At 43.5% G+C, this 15,285-nt stretch overlaps 1 protein-coding gene across 1 annotated transcript in view; it reads left to right on the forward strand.

The window, feature by feature from the left end:
• The window catches only part of SVOPL (SVOP like), a 79,144-nt gene that overhangs the window by 6,507 nt on the left and 57,352 nt on the right, over positions 1 to 15,285 (forward strand). The window contains exons 4-6 of the mRNA XM_029917932.1: positions 6,050 to 6,148; positions 11,698 to 11,769; positions 13,769 to 13,893. Coding sequence (XP_029773792.1) covers positions 6,050 to 6,148; positions 11,698 to 11,769; positions 13,769 to 13,893 — 296 coding nt within the window. The remainder of the gene's footprint in view (positions 1 to 6,049; positions 6,149 to 11,697; positions 11,770 to 13,768; positions 13,894 to 15,285) is intronic.

Genomic DNA, 15,285 nt, shown 5'->3' on the forward strand with positions numbered 1-15,285 from the left:
ACCACATCTTCTTGATCCATTCATCCGTTGATGGACATTTAGGCTCTTTCAATGATTTGGCTACTGTTGAAAGTGCTGCTATGAACATTGGGGTACATGTGCTCCTATGCATCAGCATTTCTGTATCCCTTGGGTAAATCCCTAGCAGTGCTATTGCTGGGTCATAGGGGAATTCTACTGATAGGTTTTTGAGGAACCTCCACACTGTGTTCCAGAGCGGCTGCACCAGTTTACATTCCCACCAACAGTATAGGAGGGTGCCCATCTCTCCACATCCTCGCCAGCATCTATAGTCTCCTGATTTGTTCATTTTAGTCACTCTGACCAGTGCGAGGTGGTATCTCAGCATGGTTTTGATTTGTATTTCCCTGATGATGAGTGATGCTGAGCATCGTTTCATGTGTCTGGTGGCCATCTGGATGTCCTGTTTGGAGAAGTCTCTCTTCATGTCTTCTGCCCATTTCTTCACTGGATTATTCATTTTTTCAGGTTTGGAGTTTGGTGAGTTCCTTGTAGATTTTGGATACTAGCCCTTTATCTGATATGTCCTTTGCAATTATCTTTTCCCATTCTGTCAGTTGCCTATTAGTTTTCTTGATTGTTTTCTTTGCAGTGTAGAAGCTTTTTATCTTGATGAGGTCCCAATAGTACATTTTTTGCTCTTGATTCCCTTGCCTTTGGGGATGTGTCGAGTAGGAAATTGCTGCGGTTGAGGTCAAGGAGGCTGCTTCCTACTTTCTCCTCGAGGGTTTTGATGGTTTCCAGTCTCACATTCAGGTCCTTCATCCATTTTGAGTTTATTTTTGTGTATGGTGTAAGAAAGTGGTCTAGTTTCATTCTTCTGCATGTTGCTGTCCAGTTCTTCCAGCATCACCTGCTAAAGAAGCTGTCTTTTTTCCATTGAATACTCTTTCCTGCTTTGTCAAAAATTAATTGACCATACATTTGTGGGCCCAGTTCTGGGTTCTCTATTGTATTCCATTGGTCTATGTGTCTGTTTTTGTGCCAATACCATATATTCTTGATGATGACAACTGGCTAAAGTTTGGGATAGTGATGCCTCCCATTTTGGTTTTCTTCTTCAATACTACTCTGGCTATTCGGGGTTTTTTTGTGGTTCCATACAAATTTTAGGATAGCTTGTTCTAGCTTTGAGAATGCTGGCGCAATTTTGATGGAGATTGCATTGAATGTGTAGATTGCGTTGGGTAGCAATGGCATTTTAACAATGTTTATTCTTTTGATCCATGAGCATGGAATGTTTTTCCATTTCTTGGTGTCTTCTTCAATTTCCTTCAGAAGTTTTCTATAGTTTTCATTGTATAGGTCTTTTATACCCTTGGTTAGGTTTATTCCTAGGTATTTAATGGTTTTTCGTGCAATTGTGAATGGGATCCATTTCTTGATTTCTCTTTCTGTTGCTTCATTATTGGTGTATAGGAATGAAACCGATTTCTGTACATTGATTTTTTTACCCTGCAACTTTGCTGAATTCATTGATCAGTTCTAGAAGGCTTCTGGTGGAGTCTGTTGGGTTTTCCATGTAGAGTATCATGTCATCTGTGAAAAGTGAAAGTTTGACTTCTTCTTTGCCGATTCTGATGCCTTTTATTTCCTTTTGTTGCCTGATTGCTGATGCTAGGACTTGCAGCACCATGTTAAACAACAGTGGTGAGAGTGGACATTCCTGTGGTGTTCCTGATCTCAGCAGGAAAGCTCTCAGTTTTTCCTCATTGAGGATGATATTAGCTGTGGGCTTTTCATCAATGACTTTTATGATGTTTAAGTAAGTTCCTTCTATTCCGACTTTCTCAAGGGTTTTTATTAAGAAAGGATGCTGTCTTTTGTCAAATGCTTTTTCTACATCTCTCGACAGGATCATATGGTTTTTATCTTTTCTTTTGTTAACGTGATGTATCACATTGATGGATTTGTGAATGTTGAACTAGCCTTGTAACCCAGGAATGAATCCCACTTGATCACGATGGATTTTTTTTTTCTGTTGAATTTGATTTGCTAGTATCTTGTTGAGTATTTTTGCATCTGTATTCATTAAGGACATTGGCCTGTAGTTCTCTTTTTTGGCTGGGTCTCTGTCTGGTTTGGGTATCAAGGTGATGCTAGCTTTGTAGAATGAGTTTGGAAGTTTTCCTTCTATTTCTATTTTTGGAATAGTTTGAAAAAAATGGGAATTAGCTCTGCTTTAATGTCTGGTAGAATTCCCCTGGGAAGCCATCTGTCCCTGAGCTCTTATTCACTGGGAGATTTTTGATAATGGATTCGATTTCTTCACTGGTTATCTGTCTATTCATGCTTTCTATCTCTTCCTGTTTGAATTTTGGTAGTGCATGTATGTTTAGGAATTTGTCCATTTCTTCTAGATTGTCTAGTTTGTTGGCATATAGTTTTCATTTCTCTCTCTCTTTCTCGGCTGCTTCTTTTGCTATAACTGTGTCTTCTAATTCACCTATTCTTCTCTCTGCCTCTTCAATCCATGAGGTGGCTGCCTCCATTTTATTATTCACCTCATTTATAGCCTTTTTTAAAAACTTGTCACAGCTATTTTGAAAGTCCCTAGTCATTGTATCAGTAGCTTCTGTGATGCTTTTTTCAAGCCCAGTAATTAATTTTATGAGAATTGTTCTAAATTCTTATTCAGTTATGTTGCTTAGATCTGTTTTGAGCAGTTCTGTGGCTGTGACTTCTTCCTGGAGTTGCTTTAGGGGAGAGTTCTTTTGTTTTGTCATTTTGGCTAGCTTTCTGTCTCTTGTCAGTCTTAAAAGCTCGTTGTGCACTGTGCACCTGTTAGTATTGCTCTGTTAAAGTAGGCTTATTGACTGTCCAGGGCCTGTCATTTCAGGAAATGTTATTGTAATGATGTCTCTCAGTTTCTCTTGTTGTGCCTTTGATTATTTTATTTCCCTACTCAGCAATATTTGGCACTCTGCATCATGTGTACTTTGGCTTGTTTCTTGGGGTAGCCTTGAAAAGGAAAACAGACAGACAAACACACAGGGAACAAAAGCATGCAAACACACAGACAAATCAAACAAACAAATTAAAAGGGGGAAAGGAAGGAAAAAAAGGGGGATGAAAGAGAAGAAAAAAGAGTAGAAGAAAAAAATAAAGGGGGCAGAGACAACAAAGACAATGGACAATGTAAAAGTGTAAAGCCAGTTGAGCGGAGAGATAAGGGTAAGCTAAGGGAGAATATATCTGGATGGTAAGAGGAAAAAAAAAAAGGAGACAGGAAAAAGGAAAATAAAGAGTAAAAATAAAAAAATTAAAAAAGAGTAAAAAAGGTAATAATAAAAAAATAAGTACAAAAACAGCAGCTCCCCCTAGCAGATAGGCATGGTTTGGTGTAGGTAGGTCTCGAGGGCTGCTCTCAGAGGCTCTGCCTTGGTGGTTGTGGAGAGAAGAATGGCAGCGCCCCAAGCTCCGCTAGAACTAAGCGCTGCAGGCCACTCTTATGAGTTTGATCTCCTTGTGCTGCAGGTGAGCCATGCTGTATTTTCCAGGCCCGCCTCGCTTCAGAATCCTAGTCCATGCACTTTTATGCTACCACAGATGAGATGCACTTGCTTTGGCGGCCGGATTCTTAGCTGGGATCTTGTAGGGGGAGTGAGTTGTTTCTCTTGGCGTGGCTGGGATTTGCACCTCTGCTATTGAAGGTGAGGAGCGTTGCAGGAGGTGAAGTGAGCAACCCCTGCAGCTGCAAGCTAAGTGTGCACCCCTGCTGCATCGGCAGCCACTGCCAACTCCCTGCCGGGATCGTATAGGGGTGGGGGCTGTTTTTCCTGGTGCCACCCAGAATTTGTGCTGCCCAGCGGTTGTATATGGAGTGAGAGTTTTTCTCTCCTTTCCGGGTTAAAAGTTCTTTATCTCTTCTCTAGAGACGGTACTATGAGCATGTTCAGTTTCTCTTTCTCTTGCCTTTGTCTCTCAGGGGCTGTGTGCACTTTCCCTGTGTTGGGCTGGGGCTCCCACCTCCCCTGCCCCTCTTGGGCTGCCCCATTTTTCAATCTCCCCAGTTCGCACTGACTCACTCAGGCATCTTTGAGGTTGTCTTATTTCTGTATTTTTTCCTCCCCGTCTTGCAGATAACAGTAATGTCCTTCTCAGTTCGATAGATGGGGTGGATGAAGTTTACAGAGCTCCCTTCTTCTCTGCCATCTTGGCTCCTCTTGTCGCAAAGTTTTTAAATACTACTGGTTGAGTTGGAACAAGGCAGTATGGCCCAGTGGTCCAGAGCACAAATTATAGAGCAAGCTGCCTCTATTCACATCCAGCTCCTTTGCAGTGTAAGACTGGGCAAGGAAGTGGCAATCCGTGTGAAAGTTTTCTCCACTCTCTGCATCTTTTACCTTCATATATGTTGAGAACCCTGTCTTTTTTCCACAACAGCAAGTGAAAAGGATATGTAGAAGTTTTTGCCATCCCAAATCAAATCACCTGTAGAAAAAGAGTGCAATTTTATTGGTTATTACTTGTATTGGAAAGATGGTATGGGGGGGCGGGGCTTGGGTCATGATCTCACGGATTGTGAGTTTGAATCCTGTCTTAGGCTTCGAGGTGACAATTCGGAGACTGCATGGTATTCTCTCTCTCCCTCTCTCTCTCTGCCCTCCCTTGCTCATTCTGTCTCTCAGAATAAAAATAAGCTTAAAAGAACGATGGGGGCACCTGGGTGGCTCAGTTGGTTGCGCATACAACTTCGACTCAGGTCTTATCTCACCGTTTGTGATTTTGAGCCCTGCATCAGGCTCTGTGCTGACAGCTCAGAGCCTGGAGCCTGCCTCAGATTCTGTGTCTCTCTATCTCTCTGACCCTCCCCCACTCACACTCTGTGTCTCTCTCTTTCTCAAAATATAAATAAACATTAAAGAAAGAAAGAAAGATGATGCTATTGTCAAATGCTTAACTGATGGAGACACCCAGGAGCCTCTAGATCTTCCTATACAGTGCTGCTCCTTGATGCGCCCCCTTCCCTCGGTCCCAGCTGGTCCCTCTCCCCAAAGCCTGTTCTGTCAGAGTGGGGCAGAGCTTTATCCCTTATTGGCTTACGTTCTCCTAAGACCATTTAAAGGAGCGGAGTCCTGATTAATATTGACCCACCTGCTCTTACTGAGAGGGATATGTTTAATAAATCAAACATCCTTCTGAGGTTGTCATGCCTTGTTCATTATACTTTTTGGGCTAAGACATACCAGCTATCTGACTGTCATATTCTCCAAGAAGAGACAAGCCTTTATGATACCTTTCCAATTCCCATGTGATAGCTAATGCCACTATACTTTGTACATCCCAGACCTTCAAGTTATAAATATGCAAATAGACCATAATACATAATCCACATAAATATCAGTTCTTCCCTAGCATCTACTTCTTCCTTTCCCGGGGAGATAAACTCACCCTGTAATGGATTGCAAGAAATGAACAGAGGATGATACTCATACTTCCTATGGAAAGAAACATTTAGCAGCACAGAATGCACTGTTTGCTGAATAGACACTCTTTCCTGATAATGAACTCATTGTTCTGTACTTGGTGCTTTACTCTCTTCTAGTTTTCATGAAGCTTGCCTTCTATCTCAGCTTCTTGAGTTCAGAGACTCTTTCACAAATCCATCTGTAAGGGCTATGCCCTGAGACGTTCACAATCATGCGTATGAAGCAGCAGAGCTAGGTTGATGTGAATGCTGGTAGTTAGCTAGGTCCTCCCGCTAGCTAAGGGACTGCCCCTCCCCACCCCAGCACCCTCCTAGTGCTGCCATGCAAATGCATGGATCGGCAGCATCACAAATGAATACATGTCATCAATCTGTGGGAACCCTCTCAAATTGTTCAAACCATAGCTAGTACATCCACAAAAGCCAAAGTTCTATACTTCTTTATCCAACTAGCAGTGCCTCATGGGTTCACAATAGGTGCCCCCTCAGTGGGGAAGGGGGCAGGAGGAGGTGAGGATTAGAAGGATGGATGGGCAGGCACACGTGGGAAGAATTGATGAGAAACCAGCACTAAGACATGGTATTTTCTCCTTTAAGGTTGCCGAGGCCATGGAGATCATGTTAATAGCAGTTGTGTCTCCTGTCATCCGCTGTGAATGGCAGCTGGAGAATTGGCAGGTGGCGTTAGTGACCACGGTGAGTGCCTGCTTTGAATAAACCAGCTGAGACCTCAGGGCTTCTGCTCCCCTCCCCCATCCCACAGGGCTGAGAGCCAGAGGCAGCCCTCACTGCTCCGTGTGTTGGCTTCCAGTGCTCACGGGTTGGCAGGGTCAGACTACCATTTTAGGTCTTTCTCTTTTTTTTTCTCTTCTCCTGTAGCAATCACAACCTTGAGCTGCTTATTTTCTAGCCACTAGCAAGAGGCTAGAAGAAACCAGTGCCAATCAGAGAGAGTGGCCATTAAGTCACGGATTAGTTATGGTTTGAGTCAGACTGCTAATTAGTTGAATCATAGTGACTTAGGCAATCATCAGATCGCCCTCACTGAGGTGAACTGTGTTACGCATACAACTTTCCTCAGAGATCATTATGCACAGCCTTATGAACTGCACCCCAAGTTTTGCTACATAGGGAATTAAGGATATTATATACCACTCTTTCAAAAGGTATTTATTAAGTGCCAACTGATGGCCAGCAGGCTGCGTGTGCATGCATGCATGTTGGACAGAGCGCAGACAGTTCCATGTTGCCTGAATAGAAAGTCAGGAAGAGAGAGTAATGGGAGACAAGGTTGCAGAGACAGGCGGGGACCAGAAGCACCTCGGAGTCTGTGCATGGACTCCATTCTGGAGACCGCTGTAGGCCCCTGTGCCCCAACTTGGGTGAAGATGTGCAAGTTTTCCAAGCAAAAAAATAGTTGGCCTATATGATGGTTTTTCAAATTACTGTTTTATGTAATAAGAATCAGTTTCATCCAAACACATCATTGACTTCATAGTCATTATGTATTTCTCATTAAATGGATATTAAAGTGTACTTCCTATCATGCATAGCTTTGTTAAATCTATTTCTTTTTTTAATCTTAAAAGGGGTTCTTCATGCTTAAAAATGTTGGAGGCCACACTGTGGATGGCAGGGAGCCATTCAGGGGCTTTAAGGAGGGACACGGTCACCTCTCCACGAGCTCTGAGGAGACAGGGTTGGAAGGTCGAGAAGTTAGTGGTAGAGTGGCAGAGTGAGTGGGGGTGAGAAAGTGTGTTCTGGAAGTATTGAGGAGATCACATGGGCCAAGGTGAGGAGTGGAGAGTTGTTGTCCTTGGGTACCGAAGCTGGTTTTCATGAAGGCAGGACTCAAGAGAGAAAATCAGGGAGCCGGGTGCCAGGATCCTCGCTGAAAGGGGAGTGTCAGGAGGGAGGTAGGTGGTGATGGGAACAGGATGCAGAGTCACACGGCAGAGGCCTTGACAGAGGGCGAGGCCCTGTAAGAGAGTAAGTTATGGCCTGAAACTGGCCATGGAGGACGCTGGAAGTTTCCCCAGCCCCCAAGCCTTCTGTGGGTCATGGGAAGAGAGCAGCCTTCCCTGCAAAAGACTTCTGGGGAAGCGGTGTCCCCACCTCTCAATTCCCAGGTCAGGAACTCCCATCTGTGTTGGGAGCCAGGAACCTCCTCCTCACCTCAGGAAGTGATCTGAGTTCTCCTCTCAGATGACGTACAATGTCCACCCAGTTGTGTTTCTCTCTCTGTTGTGGAGACCAGCAAATATCGGAGCCAGCTGTGTACTCAATCCCAGCAGCAAATGTACTGATCTACTTATTTTCTTACATCTATTTCCCTCTTTCAAGTTGTGTCTTAAATTTGTTAAAGTTAAAAAAAAGTTGTTCCTTTTTTTTTTTTAATGTTTTATTTATTTTTGATACAGAAGAGACAGAGCATGAGAGAGGGAGGGGCAGAGAGAGGAGACACAGAACTGGAAGCAGGCTCCAGGCTCTGAGCTAGCTGTCGGCACAGAGCCCGATGCGGGGCTCAAACCCACGAACTCGAGATCTGACCTGAGCCGAAGTCGGAGGCCCAACCGACTGAGCCACCGAGGCGCCCCCCCCCTTTTTTTTTTTTTTAAGTTCTAATACTTTTAGGGGCACCTGAGTGGCTCTGTGGGTTGACCATCTAGCTCTTGGTTTCAGCTCAGTTCTGATCTCAGGATTCAGGTGATCAAGCCCTGTGTCAGGCTCTGTGCTGCCAGTGAGGAGCCTGCTGGGAATTCTCCCCGCCCCCCTTTTCTCTGCCCCTTCCTCACTCACATGCTCTTTCTCAAAATAAATATAACTTAAAAATTTTCTAGTAATTGTTTTTAAGTTTATTTACTTATTTTAAGAAAGAAAGAGAGAGAGAATATGAATATGAATGAATGAATTAATCACGGGCAGTTTCCACCAACCATGAGATCATGACCTCAGCTGAAGTCAACAGTCAGCCACTTAACTGATTGAGCCACCCAGGTGCCCCCAAAGTTCTACTCCTTTTAGAAGAGGGAAGGAGTATAAATAAAAATAGCTAAAGATCCTACCTGGGCTTGTAATTAAGTGACTCGGCCACTTTTCATTTTCTTCTACGGCCAAAAGGTAGTTGCAGTTTTGAGGGCCTGCCTGGTCAGCCCTGTACGCCTGGAGAGGCCGCTGTAAGGACTCGTAATTATAACTGCACCGCGCCCCGGCTGGTTTGTGGCTCTGCACGGCCCCCTTCCTGAGGGGGCTGGGGGGCCAGCTGCGGTGTTTGCATCTGTCACTCCCACGAAACTATATTACATGGTTCGCTCTCTATATTTACAAGTGACGTTTCATCGGTTGCATTTATGTTGCTCCTAAGGAGGCTCCCTAACATCAGCTGTAACACGACTTCCTTGTTAGGCGGGTCCCGGCTCAGAGAACTCTTCTCTAGGGAATTCCAGTCACCCCGATGTGACTGATCATTTCTTGCTCGGAGTTCCTCCCATTCTTCAGTGTCTGTCAGCCTGGCTGTGAGTCCCAGCCAACCGTGGCATCCGTGCCCTGGCCTCACTGGGCACAGCCTGGCGCGGGAGGGGCCCAGGCTGCTTCAGGAGTCCGCGTTTTCATCATCTCCCAGGCTCCCCATGCCCCAGCCCAGCGCCACCTTCTGGTCAGCCTGGCCTGAGCCGTTCTTTGTAAAACCTTGGGGAAGAATTCCGGTTCCTCGTGTTTTGTGACTGAAGAAACAAAACTTTATGTGGTGCGTAAAACAAAAATAAAGAGTAATTTTTATTACTCTTAAAAATAAGCACCTGCAGAAAAATCAGACCCTTCAAAGAAAGGGGGAGAGGCAGGGAGAAAGAAAGAGTTTAATGTCTTCACGCCTCTGTGATCTTCTAAACCGGAGCAGCGTTCACAAGCTTTGGGGTTCACACGGCTCCGAGTCAAGGTTTGTGCTACAGACATGCTTAATAGTAAACAACTCAGCCTTAGGAAAGTCATTTCATTACACTGAATGGAAAGAAAATAAGAAAGAAAAAAACCCCTGCCACTGATAGGCGAGAACAGAATAAACTTTAAATTTAATCTTATTTTATTATTTCCTTCACCTTTATTAAACAGTTAATTAAATTTAATCTGGTTGCACAATATAGCATCTCAATAAACAAAAGTGTTTTACATCCAAAGAGCCACTTTGCTGCATGCTCTGGGTGGTTTGTGTATGACCTCCTTTTATTCAAGTCTGGTCAAGTCTTCTTCCTTCTTGGAGGGAGTGTGCTAATTCCATAATAGAAGCCGCTTAATTTCAGGGGTGCCCAAATTTTGAGATTCACCAACTGATGTCATTTTTTTCTTGGTAGGCTTCAGACCCAGCACACAGCCCAATGCAGGACTTGAACTTTGGACCTGAGATCAAGACCTGAGCTGAGATCAAAAGTTGATGCTTAACTGACTGAGCCACCAGGTGCCCCACTGATACGATTTTTTTTAAGTTTTCAGAAAATTAAAAAAAATAAATTTTTTTTTAATTTTTGAGAGGGCAGGCCAGAGAGGGATGGAGAGAATCCCAAGCATGCTCCACACTGTCAGCATGGAGCCTGATGTGGGGCTTGAACTCATGAACCATGAGATCATTACCTTGGCTGAATTCAAGAGTCAGATGCTTGGGGCACCTGGGCAGCTCAGTCAGTTAAGCTTCCAACTTCCGCTCAGGTCATGATCTCACAGTTCATGGGTTCAGGCTCTGTGTCAGGCTCCATGCTGACAGCTTGGAGCCTGGAGCCTGCTCCAGATTCTGTGTCTCCTTTCTCTCTGCCTGTCCCTGCTTATGTGCTCTCTATCTTTCAAAAATAAAGAAACATTAAAAAAAAAAAAAAGTCAAATGCTTAATCAACTGAGTCACCCAGACACCCTGATATGTTTTTATAATTGAGTGGCTGACATAGGGTTGACATTAAAAATATATATATATATTTGATAATTAAGGTCATTAGACAATAAGAAAGAGGTAAAAAAAATCTTGCCATCGACTACCATCATCTTAAAAAAAACAATAGTAGCAGTAAGAATAAAAAGAGCCCCTAATATTTAATAAATTTTGATTTATTCAAAATGTATCACATTGACCTTATTTTTATCACTTTTCTGAAGATCAGCTAGATTCCATGATAGGACAGCATCAATCCCAAGACTGGCATTTAGAAAGTACTGACTTCTTCCCCCCTCCCCTTCTAACCAGGAAAGTACAGTGCACAGAGGAAAAACATGGCTTTGTGTTCAAGAATAGATATGATTTTTTTTTGTAGTTCCCTGTGGAAGAAATGTGTTTGCGTCTTCCTTAAGACGAGTAGGGAAGGGAGAAAGAAAGCAAAGCAGGCAGAGAGAAACAGCATCCTTACTGAAGAAGTCGTAGAAATGCAAGCTAACACCTTTCCTTTGATTACCCTAGAGGCAATCAGTCAGAGATCTTACTAGAAAGGAAAGCTAGTGAAGCTTGGAATAGCTTGAAAGAAGAAAAATAAGTAGCCTAAAGGCACAGACATCAGATCACAGCTCAGGCCGAGTTAAAATGCTGGTATCATATCGAGCTTCTTGAATTTTATCAGCATCAGAGCCAAGCCATTGTGAGAGCAAGTAAGGAAAAAGATTTATATTAGTTTTGCAGAGTGTTTCTAAATGAATGATTAGTTTTGGGGTTTGTTTAAAGTTTCTGTTTACCTGTGATAACACAAAGGAAGATTGCTTCTAGAAGTCTCAACTTGTGTGTGGAAAAGGTAGGTCATGAATGGAGTTTTTCTCATAATTCCTTTTTTTTTTTTTTTAATAAGGCCGAAGTGGCGGCTCACGTAGAGGCCCAGGGAAAACTGTAGTGGCAGGACTGTGCCCTAGGGCACCCCTGATCTCTTAATTCGTAAAATGGAAATTCATGGTGATACATCTGAGTAGAATGAGGCCAGTGCCGTCATCTCGGATCAGAGGGAAAGCACTGACCTGTCCCTTCGACTCCCGTTTCCACCTGGAAGCAGCGTCCGCAGGTGTGGAGGCGGGGGGCAGGGAGCCAAAGGGAGGCATTAGCCTCCCAATTCCTGAGGATGTTAATGGAGACAGGAAAGTTTTGTCAGCACACGTTCTTCACCTTCTACCCTCACACATTTCCCATCAGCCGGCCTTTCCTTTAAGTTGGATGAGTGGGAAATGCAGTAATCAGCATATTATGGATAGCCTGCCTACAGGGTAATTTTTTCTCACTTCACCTCCAGATGGTGTTTTTTGGCTACATGGTATTCAGCATCCTCTTTGGCCTCCTGGCTGACAGATACGGCCGCTGGAAGGTAGGTTGGCCTTGAAGGATGATTTGTAATTCTCTCTTGTGTATTATTTTGTGATGATGCCACCACTGCTTCTCTCTCTTTAAAAATAATATTTATTTATTTATTTGTGTGGTGGGGGAGAGGAAAGAGAGAGAGAGGGAGAGAGAATCCCAAGCAAGCTCCTTATTATCAGCAAAGAGCTGGACCCGAGACTTGATCTCACAAACCGTGAGATTATGACCTGAGCAGAAATCAATATCAAGGGTCTGACGCTGAGTTGATAGAGCCACCCAGGTGTCCCACCACCACTTCCCTTTAGTGGACATTTATCTACCAATAATGAAGATAGAATGTGCATGAATGACCTCTGTCACCATATGCCTGAATTCCAGGCTTGTCTTCTGCTTTCTCATATTTTCCTGAGGCACCTGTCCTCACCCCTGGTTCCCATTGTCCATGTACGGAATTGATGGGTGTGCATAGTTAGAAAATATTAGAACGTAGAGATTTACACATAGAAACATGAGCAGCTTGACATTAGTTAACTTTAGTATCGCTTTGAAACTAAGCCACTTGCTCAAGGTCACACACCTACTAAGATTAAACAGTATAAACAATAAGACATAAATGTATACCTTCTGATTTTAAGCCTAGGTCTCTCTTTTTTTTCTTGTCTGGTTTAGAGGGAAGGCCTCTCTAAACATAACCACAAGGATGGGGTGGGGGGAAGCCCCAAAGGAAAATAATTAAAGAATTGACTGTATGTTTTGAAGTACTCAAAATAAATAACATAGACATTCATAAACTAATATGAAAACACTAGCATCTCAAAAAATGTAAGAAGCAGAAGAAGACCTTTTACAAAAAAGAAATACAAATGGTCAACAAATCTTTAAAAACACTAAAAAAATGGGAGTTCTCAAAAGGAAAAATATTAGCAAGCATACGTTTTTTTTCTTGCCAAATCCATAAGGAATTTTTCTCGTTTTGGAGAAAGTTGTTAAGTGTACAGACCCCGTCACATACTTACTGGTATAGTTTTTCTGTCCATTGTTTTGGCATCTGAATCAAGAACCTTGAAAATACCCATTATCCTAGTTTGATCATTTTCTTTTTTCCTTTCTTTTTTTTAATGTTTATTTTTGAGAGAGAGAATGAACACCCAAGCTGGGAAAGGGCAGACAGAGAGAGGGAGAGAGAATCCCAAGTAGGCTCTGCACAGTGCAGAGCCCTGTGCTCAAACTCGCTGTGAAATCATGATCTGAGCTGAAACCAAGGGTTGGATGCTTAAGGGACTGAGCCACCCAGGCGCCCCCGATCATTTTCACTCTAGAAATCTGCCTGTTTAGATAACCAGACGCCCACAGAGATCTGTGCACAGGCATTGTCACAGCTAACTATAATAGTGAGAAAACCTCAGCATTCAACTATAGGGAAGGGTTTATGCATCATATTACATGTATTCTAGCCCATCTTTCCACTGGAATATTTTGCAGCCATTAAAAATACGTTTTCCCTTTCAATCAGGGAAAATAGGATAAAAGCATGTTGGTATTTTCTTTGGGTTGGAGAGTCAAGCAAAATTTAAATATTTTGTTTTTCTCTTTTTCTTCCATAATCTCTACTATGAATTTGTACTATTCATATAATGAGAGAAAAAGCAAATACCTTAAAGTTGCTCCTCAGACCCATTCCAACACAATACTTCACTGTGCCCCTAGCGAGGGCAACTTTTTGCACCCTGATTTACAAGTTTAGGCCCCTGTCCCCTGTTAGGGTGAACGCAGTTGGGCGGTTCTGACAAATGGCCTAAATTTGGAGCGCCTGGGCTTTCAGGCAGTACAATGGCACTGATTGTGTTGTGGCAGACCGGGAGAGATTGGTGATCTCCCTGTCCATTAGCTCCTCAGAGGAGCAAGCTTCTGGAAGGAATTTAAAAATCACCTTCAGAAGTTGAAATTTTCTCCTGTGGCTTCCTTTGATGCAGGTCCCATTAATAAGCCTCCTTTTGTTGCTTCAGATTTTGCTCATCTCGTTCCTGTGGGGAGCCTACTTCTCCTTGCTGACCTCTTTCTCTCCCTCCTACATCTGGTTTGTCTTCCTGCGGACCATGGTGGGCTGCGGCGTGTCTGGCCACGCGCAAGGGTAAGGGCTGCACTAGATGATGCTTGAGAGAAGGATGCTGCACCCCAGATGCCTGCACACTCTCTCTGGCTAATGGGTCAATAGCATCAATAAGTTGCAAATGTTTAAGACCCCTCTTGTGCTAATTATTTTTCAGCCATTGATTGATTGATTGATTGAAGTGACGGCTGCTTTTTCACTAAGAGCTATTTGCTCATTAAATGACGTTTGATTGTGACTCCGACAGAGTGCACTAGGTTGAACACGTGTCAACTTTTCTGTCGCTAAGGCTGAACTTTATCTAAATGCTAAGCAGAAGTGCCATTTGAGGTAGGAAACAAACGCAATCTATTAATTTCTTGAGGATCTGTTGCAAGAGTTTAGTTTGATCAGAAGCACCTTTAACATTGAGGAGTCACTGTTTTAAAGCGCCATTGCCCGGTGACCAAAGACTGTGTCTAAGTGCGTTTGCAAAGCAGAAGTAGGGCTGTGGAGGAGATGGGTGCCGCTTGTCCTCATCTGCCTCGGGAGACGTGCGTGGTCGTCTTGTGCAGGGCGTGGGAAAGGGGTTCGCTCAAAGTTAGGCAGCTTGGAGCCTCCCTTAAATTAACACGGCCCCTCAGGCTACTCTCTCCCGGATGCCTTGGAGCAAGTTACCCTCAGAATATATTAGGAGATATCAAAGCACCTCATTATTACCTTAATGTGTTGGGGAGAGATTATTCTTCCCTGGGGCAGAAATTAAACCCCACTCTGAGCTTTTGAATTTTAAAACATCCCTCAGGAAGCAGCCCAATAAATCTGTCAAGAAAGCCCAAACTCTGCTTAATAACCGCAACAGAGAAGAGCAATTAGAAAACTGATGGAATATGACTCTCTTTATTTGTCTATACACAAAATTAATACGTACTTAATTAGAAACCTGTGCTTTGACTGTCATCATTTGTTGTGGAAACTATTTACTTTCTTATAGGTGTATTTTAATTTCCCAATTATGTTTTATTTAAAGGTTTTTTTTGGTTAACATTCATTTATATTGAGAAACAGCGGGGGGGGTCCGGGGTGGGGGACACACAGAATCTGAAGCAGGCTCCAGGCTCTGAGCTGTCAGCACAGAGCCGGATATGGGGCTCAAACCTACCAGCAGTGAGATCATGACCTGAGCCAAAGTCAGACGCTCAACCAACTGAACCACCCAGGCACACTGCCACGTATGTTCTAGAAAAGCTTATCAGGCTTGGCAAAACGTTTTGCCAACTTTGGGGGAACGGGTCGGGAGGGCAAAAAAAAATAAGGCTCACATCTCTTAAATGATAGAAGGTTTAAAATAATTTTGGGGGGCTCCTGGGTGGCTCAGTCGGTTAAGCGTCCAACTTCAGCTCAGGTCCTGATCTCACGGTTCGTGGGTTCAAG

The sequence above is a fragment of the Suricata suricatta genome, chromosome 2 (assembly GCF_006229205.1).
Source record: "Suricata suricatta isolate VVHF042 chromosome 2, meerkat_22Aug2017_6uvM2_HiC, whole genome shotgun sequence".
NCBI classification, from domain to species: Eukaryota; Metazoa; Chordata; class Mammalia; order Carnivora; family Herpestidae; genus Suricata; species Suricata suricatta.